This window comes from Rattus rattus, chromosome 4 (genome assembly GCF_011064425.1).
Source record: "Rattus rattus isolate New Zealand chromosome 4, Rrattus_CSIRO_v1, whole genome shotgun sequence".
Taxonomy (NCBI): domain Eukaryota; kingdom Metazoa; phylum Chordata; class Mammalia; order Rodentia; family Muridae; genus Rattus; species Rattus rattus.
The window spans coordinates 165785199-165796437 of NC_046157.1; the positions used below are offsets into that span (position 1 = coordinate 165785199).

General features: G+C 48.9%; 1 protein-coding gene across 2 annotated transcripts; it reads left to right on the forward strand.

Annotated features, from left to right (window-relative positions):
- The first annotated feature begins 327 nt into the window (after window positions 1-327).
- Window positions 328-4762, forward strand: Neu4 (neuraminidase 4). 2 transcript variants are annotated; one of them, XM_032901697.1, is made up of 3 exons: window positions 328-430; window positions 2234-2489; window positions 3582-4762. In XM_032901697.1, the coding sequence occupies exons 2-3, from the start codon at window positions 2285-2287 to the stop codon at window positions 4559-4561; spliced, it is 1185 nt and encodes a 394-aa protein (XP_032757588.1). In that variant the 5' UTR covers window positions 328-430; window positions 2234-2284; the 3' UTR covers window positions 4562-4762. The 2 variants fall into 2 exon arrangements, with proteins under 2 accessions (XP_032757588.1, XP_032757587.1); XM_032901696.1 differs by lacking the exon at window positions 328-430 and adding an exon at window positions 1886-2126.
- The last annotated feature ends 6477 nt before the right edge of the window (window positions 4763-11239 follow it).

Consider the following 11239-nt stretch of genomic DNA (forward strand, 5'->3'; position numbering starts at 1 on the left):
TACCCAATGAACAACGGGAGTGACTTGATGGTATCTGGAGCCTCTCTGGGTCCTGCTCTGTTTCCAGGCTGGGGAGTGGGTTCAGGCTCCCAGCTGACTGAATTCACAGTTCTCGTGGTCCTAGACTTTTGGGAAATCATCCAAATATACAGAGAATATCTCTCTTGTGCCGGTTCGGTCTGAAGGGACACGTGGCTCCCCGCACCTGCTTCTACTTGGGTACAATTGCCCTTTGAGTGCAGAGCTGGGGGGCTTCCAGGAGACAGGAAGCTGCTCAGAAGCCCCAGAGCTAGGAGTGGGTGAGCAAGGCAGTGTGCGTCACGGAGCTCGTGGCCCGGACTGTGGTTGGTAGACTTAGAGGCCCTAAGGCTTGGAGCCAGTGGTGGTCAGCACAGCCCTCCGTGGTCTGCAGAGCCTGCTATTGCTTTACGTGAGTGTCTGTCCTCCTTTTCTCTATCCTGGGTTCCAGTCTGCGAAGTCATCCTAGGTTCCTATTGAGAGCTTTGTCCAGGTGGCTATGCTAGGATTCCTCCTCTGGGTGTTTGAAACGAGCTTCTTCTATATGGCTCACGTAGGCTGGTCAGGAGTGGCTGGTGTGAGCTGTGTGTCTGGCTGTGTCCTCGCTTGGGGTGCCTGGCCGTGAGCACTTTGGCTGGTGGTGGTCTGGCTTAGATGGCTGTGGGCTCTGAGTATTCATGTCCTGCAGGTAAAGCAATCCCTACCCCATCTTCCCACCAATCCCACACCATTGATACTCACCTTCTGGTCTGCCATGGTGCAAATCAGATAGCAGTCCCTGGCAGATTCAGTTCATGACCCTGACATACTGCCAATAGGTCTTCCTCTGTGGGAGGCTAAGTGGGAAGAAAATATACTCTGGGAGTGCCTGGCCATCTTTCTGTGGCTTCAGTTCCATGTAGAAGTACTTCCTGTCTGTCCCTCAGTCCAGGGCCCCGCAGATGGGGATGCCTGGGGAAGGGGGTGGCTCTATGGACAAGAAGGGGTGAGGTGATCATAAGCAGGGCTCTGACTGCACAGACTGATACCCAGGTCATCCTTGGCTTGCGGGTGAGCTTAGGAAGTGGCTGCTGGGGGGGGGTATAGAGTGGGAGACAGGACAGTAGGTGACCATGAGGAGAGAGAGGCCTTTGTCCTTCCTTGATTAATACATCCTCCTGGTTCCAGAAGTCTGTCCACAGCCTCCCCCACCTTCTCAGCCCTGCATTGACTGTGCTCTGACGAGGGAGGAAGCCATTTAGGGATAAGCCGGGACTTCTCCACTCTTCTGGGCTTTTCTTTTTCTGCTTTTTCATCAACCCCGCCCCCTGGCACTCTCTCTGGGGGGCATGAGAACCACTTGGGGGTACACTGCTTGGGGAGGCTGCTCTGCTGTTCATCTCCAAACCCCTAGGCAGCCTAGGGGTTCGGTGGGAGCATCTCCGGTGTCTGAAGCTATTCACCATGGAGACTTCTGGAGCTCCTTCTGCTTCTATGTGGGTAGGTGCCAGGGCTCATCTGCCCCTGGTGTGTGACCTGCCTCCCCTGGTCTCACATACCACCGTTGTGGACATTGAGCACCTCTCCCCCACTTTTTTTTGTCCGATTTTGTCCACTTGTCTGGACTCTTGGGTGAGTTCTATGAAGATGAGTGTCCGGGCCACACCAGCTGGCAGGATATGGTTTCTCTGCCCAGCACGAGCCTGGTAAAGGAGCAGCTTGGAAAGAAGGAAGGGGCCAGGTCCATAGACATTTGGGGCGCAGTGGCTGTGAGAGGCCTGGGGATGGGTTGTGAGAAATCTGGGCTGAGGTAGATAGAAAGTGCCATTAACATGGTCAGGTGGGCATGGGGAGTGTCTGTGGCCCTGTAAACTTGTCGAGCCTCCTCCCCAACAGGCTCCCTGTTGCCCTGCTCCTACCAGAAGGGCATGGGGCCCGCGCATGTTCCCAAGAGAACCGTGCTCTTCCAGCGGGAAAGGACTGGCCTGACCTACCGGGTGCCTGCGCTGCTCTGCGTGCCTCCCAGGCCTACCCTGCTGGCCTTCGCAGAACAGCGACTTAGCCCTGATGACTCCCATGCCCACCGCCTGGTGCTACGGAGGGGCACGCTGACCAGGGGCTCGGTGCGGGTGAGTGCTAGGTGCTAGGTGCAGAGGAAGCAGCCCAGCTCGATCGATATCCCTGGAGACTGAGGTCAGGCTCCAGATGTCTTGACCAGCTGCCTCTCTTCCCTTAGTGGGGCGTTCTGAGTGTACTGGAAACTGCAGTACTGGAGGAGCACAGGTCTATGAACCCTTGCCCCGTGCTGGATGAGCACTCGGGTACCATCTTCCTCTTCTTCATTGCTGTGCGGGGTCACACACCGGAGGCCGTGCAAATCGCCACTGGCAAGAACGCTGCTCGCCTCTGCTGTGTGACCAGCTGTGACGCTGGCCTTACCTGGGGCAGCGTGCGAGATCTCACTGAGGAAGCCATTGGTGCTGCATTGCAGGGTAGGTGACAGCTGATGTGTGGGATGGGATGGGTGGGGGGCGGTAGGGAGTTGAGGGGTAGACTGCGTAGGGACCGGATAGGGGAAAATGGGCGTGGACACTAGTGGTCTTGGGCTTGTCTCTAACATAGATCCACCAAGCACTTGGTGGACCATTCTGCCTTTCTTATCCCCAGGTTCCTGCCCCACCTCCTCTGCGAGCAATGACCTAACACTGTTGGCAGGACTGTCTGGTATTTCCCAAGCACCAGGCTAATAGGCGTTGGCCAGCTTCTTCATACTGCCTGCTGGCAGGGCTAGCAACTTAAGCCCACCAGAGGCTCTCCTGGTCTTGGTCTCTGATGAGGGCTGAATTTATCTTTTATTTCCAAACCCATCTTTTTACTTTTTTTTTTTTTTTTTTGCTTCCTCCTCATCCAGCTCTGGTTTCTGGGATTCATTCTCCTTTTTCCACCTCTGCAGTCCCTACTCCCCAGGAACTGTCTACTGCTCTCCCCTATCACCCTGACCCCTGCTGGTTGGCAGTGCCCCTAAGGCTACAGGACTGGGCACGTGAGTGCTACAAAGAGGAATATGGCAGGTCCTGGGAGGGAAACGGGGAAACAGGACTGTCTTAGTTAAAGTTTCTATTACCATGACCAAAAAGCAGGTTGGGGGAGGAAAAGGTTTATTTGGCTTACAATTCCAGATCATAATCCCTCATTGGATGGCATTGGGACCGGAACTCAAGCAGGGCTGGAACCTGGAGGCAGGAGCTGATGCAGAGGCCATGGAGGATGCTGCTTATTGGCTTGCTTTTCGTGATTTCCTCAGCCTGCCCTTGGATTGGGTGGGCTCATAATTACCTATAATTCCATTTCCGGGATATCTGTCACCTGTAGCCTCTATGGGCACCTGCACTCATGTGGATGCCTTCCATATGCACATAGTTACAATGAAGTCTTTTTAAAAACTAAGAAAACACTCGACCAAGCAGACCTTTAGGATTCTGAAGAGCGTCTCGACGGCTCCTCTGGTCTGGGTGCATTTAGGGTCCGGTAAAGGGAGGCAGTCAGCTCTCCTAACCCAAGGGTCTGGTTCCTTCTCTCTGTAGACTGGGCCACCTTTGCCGTGGGTCCAGGCCATGGAGTTCAGCTGCGCTCGGGTCGCCTGCTTGTTCCCGCTTACACCTATCATGTGGACCGTCGGGAGTGTTTTGGCAGGATCTGCTGGACCAGTCCCCACTCCTTGGCTTTCTACAGTGATGACCATGGGATCTCCTGGCATTGCGGAGGCCTTGTGCCCAACCTACGCTCTGGAGAGTGCCAACTGGCTGCGGTGGATGGAGACTTCCTCTACTGTAATGCCCGGAGCCCTCTGGGTAACCGTGTGCAGGCACTGAGTGCTGATGAAGGCACTTCCTTCCTACCAGGGGAGCTGGTGCCTACGTTGGCTGAGACTGCTCGCGGCTGCCAGGGTAGCATTGTGGGCTTCCCAGCTCCTCCTTCCATCGGTCCTCAGGATGACCCGTGGTTAGCGAGTCCTGGGAACACCCCGCATTCCCCACGCTTCGATCTCAGAGTACGGGAGTCTTTGGCGGAAGGTGCCAGAGGTTTTGTTGAAGGTTGGGCGTCTAGGTTGTTTCTCTGCTACCCACAGTCCCGGGGCCCAGAGAATCATGGCCGAGAGCCTGGGCCAGATGGAGACAAAACATCCTGGACCCCGGAACTCCCCATGTCCTCTGCTTCCGTGCGTCAGAGCTCCACATGGCTGCTATATTCCCACCCAGCAGGGCGTAGAGCTCGGCTCCACATGGGAATCTACCTGAGCCGATCCCCCTTGGACCCTCACAGCTGGACAGAGCCCTGGGTAATCTATGAAGGCCCCAGTGGCTACTCTGACCTTGCCTTCCTTGGGCCTGTGCCTGGGGCATCCCTGGTTTTTGCCTGCCTGTTTGAGAGCGGGACCAGGGCTTCCTACGAAGACATTTCTTTTTGCTTGTTCTCACTGGCTGATGTCCTGGAGAATGTACCCACTGGCTTAGAGAGATCCAGTCTCAGGGATAAGCCTCAGGGGCATTGCTGGCCCTCTTGACGGCCTGGCCCTCTGGCAGGCACTTGGGGAGGAAGGGTAGATTATATAGAGAAGGTTAGGGACAGGTCAGCCTGACCCTAGGACGAACAGAGCTCTGTCTCCTGACTGGCTGGTGGGGGTGACTCAGTGGGCAGCCAGTTGCTTTCTGAGTGCCCGTGAGAAATAAAGGGGTTGTGCTTTGACTTTTCTTTCTGTATCAAAGTTCGGGTGCGGGTACTTTAGCTCACCGCTCTGATCACCACGCACATCTCCCACCGGCACCTTGCTCGGCTTTCACATCCCAAGGGTGCCCGGCAGGGGTGAGGGTAGTGGACCTCACCGCGCTGGGACAGTGGACATCACCACACCGCTTTCCACTACCCTCTGTGTGCCAACCTCAGCCAGTTTGATATGTGCTGATGACCGAGGGCTGTTTACTTTCTGGATTTCCTGCAGGAGAAGCAGGTTGGGGAGCGAGCCTCCCCAGCCAGTGGGGACAGAGTTTGACTCGAGCAGCGATCACGTCTGAGGACCTGCTCCGTGGGTCCACTTCTTTACCCTTCTCTGGAGAGGGCTCTTGTTCTATCAGAGCTGTTCCCTCGGTTCTCTTTCTTTTTCCTTTTCAAGACAGGGTTTCTTTGTGTAGCCCTGGTTGTCCTGGAACTCACTCTGTAAACCAGGCTGGCCTTGAACTCAAAGCTGCATCTGCCTCTGCTTCCCAAGTGCTGTGATTAAAGGCATGTGCTACTACCGCCTGGTGCCCTCTTGTATTTCTTATTAGAGTCCTAATTTCTGATTATAAAAACAATCTGTGGGGGCCTGGGGTGACGGCTTACTCAGTAAAGCATTTGCCATGGAGTCAGAGGAATCTGAGTTCTGTTTTTAGCATCGCATAAAAAGCCCAATTTGGTGGCATACTTGTAGTCTCAGCATGGAGAGGCAGAGATAAATAAATCCCCCCAAGAGATCTCTGATCAGACAGCTTGGTCTAATTGGCACATTCCAGGACCCTGCCTCAAAGTACCGAGTTGATCTCTGACCTCTGAAAATATAGGATACACACCCATGCATGCACACTTTCTTACAAAATTAAAAACAAAACAAAACAAAACCCAGGTACATGGTCATTTTAGAAAATTAGAAGATTTAGAAAGCCATACGTTAAAAAAAAAAAAAAACCCGCAAGAAAAATCTTTACTGCTCTGGGTATTGTCCACAATAAACCACTGTGTTCCTTGACTAAGCCTTGGGCTGGGCACTGTTTTGAGGTGGGTCCCATTATCTCCAGGTAGTAGAGCTTTGTACCCACTAACTGGGGCTTAAAACCATCTAAGACCATCAGAAGCTACTGACTCACCTGCCTCAGCAGAGCATAGCATGAAGGTCAGGATCAGGTCTCCTCCCTGGGTTGCCTGAAATCCAGTGGCCCCTGAACTCCGAGGTCCTCAAGCTCTGGTGAACCACTAAGGACTGTGAGAGAGTTCCTGTGACTGTGGCCCTGAAGGGTAGGGAAGGAGGATGTGCGTAGACTTAGGGCAGGGTCTCTTTACTGTTAATAGCACTTTGCCATGTGCTATAGACTGGGTGAACTTAAACGGAAGGAGGTTGATATTGGTTCCCACTTCTTGGGGGTCATGGTTGAGCAGTTGTGTCTGCTGATGGTCTTCTTGATGGTAGATCGTGAGGTAGTTGAAGATATGACATGGTGAGATTCTCTCTCTCTCTCTCTCTCTCTCTCTCTCTCTCTCTGTGTGTGTATTCTCGGTGTTATCTATCTATCTATCTATCTATCTATCTATCTATCTATCTATCTATCTATCTATCTATCTATGTATCTATCCATCCATCCATCCATCCATCCATCCATCCATCCATCCATCCATCCATCCATCCATCCATCTAGAGGCTGAAGAGATAGCTTAGTGGTTAAGAACATTTGCTGCTCTTGCATAGTCCTGGGTTTGGTTCTCAGCACCCACATGGCAGCTCACAACAACCCAGAAATCCAGTTTCAGGCGATCCAACTCCCTCTTCTGGCTTTCATGGGTACCACATGCAGGTGGTATTAAGATAAACAAGCAAGACACCCTGGCGCATAAAAAGAAACAAAATTTTAAAATTTATTATTGTTGTTGTTATTGTTTATTATTGTTGTTGTTATTGTTTATTATTATTATTATTATTATTATTATTAATTATTGTTATTAGTGGTGGTATGTGCACATGTGCATACCACAGGATGAATGCCTGTAGAGGTTATAGAAGAACTTTGTGGCCACTTTTATGTGGGTTCCAGTTATTGAACTGCCAAGCTTGTCCTACCTGCTGAGCCATCTCACTCTCTTACCAACCCTCTCTCCATATTCTAATGGAGCTGCCGAGTTTCAGCCCTGGGGGATATGCTTCAAAGGCTGTCTTATCCCCATCACCTCTTTGTGGGCTCTTGAGACCCATAGTACCTTACAGTGGAGGGAGGTAAATGTGTCCCCACAGCTTCTGCCTTCCCATCTACCTCACCTCTGGCCCCTCACCATCACTCAGAGCATCACTGCTTCCCCTCCTGAGCCCAGGCTTCCCCGGCACTGCATGTTCTGTGAGCATCCTGAGTGATATGTAGCTCTCTAGCTTCTGTGATCAGGTGGAAAAGTGCCCACTGAAGACAGCCCTGCCCTGCTCCCTGCACCTGTAAAATGTGACCTTGATGGCAAAAGGATTTTCAGAAAACTGAAGGGAAGCTGGGTTACCTGAACAGGTCCAGAGTAACAGGGACGTAATAAAAGGGGCCAAAGAATAGGGGATTTGGAGCTGGGTTTGAAGAGAGGAGATAAGCTGACCACTCCCCATCCCCAAAGTCTGCAGGAGTCATTTCTCTTGATTCTTAGTATTAGCCCAAGGACCAGTGTCAGATTCTGGTGTTCAACATGTTCCGTAAGTCTGTTGTCTGGAACGCAACTGTGTTTCAGGTTTGAGAAGCAGTGGCCACGAGACATGGTTGTGTGTAGCCAGAAATAGTTGCTGTCCATTTTCTGTATGAGATACAGTTAGAGCTCATCACGGATCACAGATAAAGGGTAGCAATGCCCCACCCCCGTCTTCCCTAGCTAGAAGCTGTGCACTGAAAACAGCTGTGTGTCCCTTCTCTCACTTCTGTCACTAAGTGTCAGAGAAATCCAGCTTAAAGGAAAGCTTTATGCTGAGCCATGGTTTCAGGTTTTGGTTCAAGGTACCCTGGCTCCATCGCCTTTGGGCTCTTGACAAGGCAAGGCATCATGGCGGGAGGCATCAGAGAGGAAGGCATCACACATGATGGTGGCCATCAAGGAGAGAGAGATACTAGGACTGGGACCAAAGTCTAGCCTGGTAGGGCACAGCCCTATGACCCACACCCTCTAACGATGCCCACTTCCTACGCCTACCACTTCCCAGCAATTAGATCATGGATCCATTGATAAGGTCAGTTCTTGTGATCCAGACACTTCCCCAAAGTGTACCTCTGAGCATCACTATGGACATGGTGTCTAGCATATCAATTTTGGGGGACATTTTCTATACAAACCATGGCGTATGAGAGTGGTAAATTTTATGCATACCTTACCACAATGAAAATTTGTAGGAAAACCAGCATAGCACATTCTACAACGTAGACATACTGTAATTGTTCAGCAAGTCTTTACTCTAAGATGTCCAGGTTGTTTTTGATGTTTCTGCTTGAAAACATCCTGGAGCATGGATCCTTACAAACAGACTTACTTGCATTTCTGTAGGACAGATTCCCACACGCAGGACATGCTGAGCACAAGTCGCTAGAACTTTATAATTTGTTTTTATTTTATGTGCATTGGTATTTGGCCTGCACATATGTCTGCCTGGAGACTGAAGTGCCTGGCACAAAGCCCAGCCCCACCAGAATGACTGTTTAACTTCACAGGACCCGTCCCCACTCTAGGATGTACGACTGGAGCAAAAGCCACAGGCTTCTTTGGGTGTGTCAAGGGAGTAGCTGTGGTTGATGTTGCCTGTAACTTTGAGTAGAATAAATCAAAGGAAAACCACAGCTGAGCACATTGTACTAAGCCACTAAAACCCAAGAAGCTGGGCTCTCAAGTCAATTAGGGAGCGAGAACATGAGGAGACAATATGACTGCTTTTCAGAGAGATCAGAGAGAAATGGCATGATGACCCATGCAGCAAAACCCTCATAAGGAAGGCAAAAGTTTATGCCTAAAGCCCAGAACTCCTGGAGGTTGAATTTGAGCACGAGGATCCAGGGTTCAAGGCTAGCCTGGGCTACATAGTGAAAAAATCTACCTTAAAAAGGAATCAAGAAAAAAAAATCATCTCTCCAAATAAACAAAAAAATGGACTGGAATTGAGAAAAAGAAAAATCTAACATCGAATCAAGAAGCAGAGTGGTGGAGTGGGAGGCAAACAGAAGGAAAGTGTCCTGAGAGTTCCCGAACTCCGAAACAGCTGATAGTTCCAATTTGTATAAGCTACTGATGTGACCTACCTTGTCCGCCAGAGCAGATGTGGCCGAAGGTGGTTTGATTCCCATATGGAGAGGTGACAATTGGGAAGAGAGAAAGACCAACTTAAGTATACAAGGAACAGGAAGTTAAATAGGGAACGGGGAAGGTAAGGGCAGGAAGTGGATGCAGAGGGCAAATCAATGAAACCCAAACAGACCCAAACCACTCTAAACATAAACTGACATCCCAGTTAAAAAGACAAATTGGCTACGCTGGAGAAACAAAAGCAGACACTGAAGATCCCAACTGCCACTTGCCATCTGCAGCGGAGGGAGACAGACACACCGACACAGAGAAGACCAGGACAGGCATTTGGATACTTTCTTGAGCGTGGGTGTGCAGGAAGAGACCTCTACCAGTGGAGAAGGAAGCATTCAGATTCAAGTGACAGCAGCTGTGAATCTGTATTCTGTTAATGTTGTGCTTCAAAGTTGAAAGCAAAATTGTACCAATTCATAGGAGCAAACAGGATGATTCTCAGGCTGACCGCCTCTCAGGAGCTGACGGGGCAAGCAGGCCAAAGGAAAGTCAGCCCAGGAGGGCGTAGCCTTGCCAAATCAAATAAGCAAGAAGAACCAGTGGGCTCTCTTCCTGGTCTTGTGCCAAGGGGTCTTGAGCCTAATTCTGAGTGGTCAGACTCTCATTTGGATGCAAGTGAGGTAGTTGATGAACAGCATATAATCTTGAGCACGTATTTTGATTTTAAAGAAAATTCAGGTTTGGGAGGGGTTTTTGTCAAATCAATCTTTTTTTTTTTTTTTAATGGTGCTCTTTGCCAAATGTACTCGTATGACGTAAGCTTGGTTCTGCTACATTCTGTTTCTATAAAAGTGGTTCTGAAATATTGTACTGTAAATCATCTCATGATTATCCTATTGTATATATTACTGACTTTGTATGTAATAATACTAGAAGAAAATATAATTTATTTGAACATAAAAAAGAGTGTTTTCTTGTCTTGTTTAACCCTTTGATAGAATAGATACTGTATTTTCTTTACTTTTCCCATAGGAACAAGAACAGGCTTGCCATATATATATATATATATATATATATATATATATATATATATATATATACTACATATATGTATATGTATATATATTACATATATGTATATGTGTATAAAGTATGTATATAAATATATATGTATAAAGTATATATATTTATACAATAAACTTGACAATTCATATAAAACAGATAATATTTAGAACATTTAGGATTTTAAGCAGGGGGATTACAAATTTAAGGCTGTCCACCTGGATGGCTCTTCAGACATACTATACAGAGCATTGACCTTGAAGGGTGCCCCACTCTGGACTCTGAATTAGGCACAGACCACACCCAAATACCAATTGCCAAACACAAACCAAATGCAAAGGGATCCTTCCTTTATTAAGCAAGGCGAGAGACAAGGTGGTCGGATCTGAGTCAGGCAGAAACAGCAGCAAATGGCTTTTCAAGGGTTAATTTTTTTTTTTTTTAAAGATTTGTTTATTTCATGTCTGTGGATACACTGTTGCTATCTTCAGACACACCAGAAGAGGGCATCAGATCCCATTACAGATGGTTGTGAGCCATCATGTGGTTGCTGGGATTTGAACTCAGGACCTCAGGAAGAGCAGTCAGTGCTCTTAACCACTGAGCCATCTCTCCAGCCCCTCAAGGGTTAATTTTAAGGAGGCAAGATGGAGGTCTGTGTTAGAATGAGCTAGGACTTAATGGTAAGTTCTGCTTGGGTATTTTAATCAGGTTTGTCAAAATACTGAATTCCGGTTCCTGAACCTCAACGTTTTGATGGTTGGACCTTGGTGGTCAGCCTCAGGAATGAGTCAGTGGCCAAATAAGGAAGCAGACCTTGGTGCGAGCTTTAGGAATGTAACCTAACTTCAGACCTCACTAGGTTTCAGTGAGGGTGGAGCTGCAGGAACCCTTTCTCTTTCTAAGAAGGAGTGGGACCACGTGGGAAGACAACCCAGTTTCTTAGAAAAAACATTCTTTTGCCATATAATCCAGCAATTAGGTTCCTCAGTATTTACCTATAGTTGTTGAAAAGTTGTGTCCTCACAAAAACCTTAAACATGGTGTTTATATAGTCTTTATTAACTTGGAAGCAACTTCAAACCCTAACCTAAACCAACCCAACCCTAACCCTAACCTAAGCCAACTC

Coding starts and splice junctions, on each gene's coding strand:
- Neu4 (XM_032901696.1), top strand. CDS start 1,926: ATGGGGCCCGCGCATGTTCCCAAGAGAACCGTGCTCTTCCAGCGGGAA. Junction 2,127..2,233: donor TGACCAGGGGCTCGGTGCGG/GTGAGTGCTAGG, acceptor CTCTTCCCTTAG/TGGGGCGTTCTGAGTGTACT. Junction 2,490..3,581: donor CATTGGTGCTGCATTGCAGG/GTAGGTGACAGC, acceptor TTCTCTCTGTAG/ACTGGGCCACCTTTGCCGTG.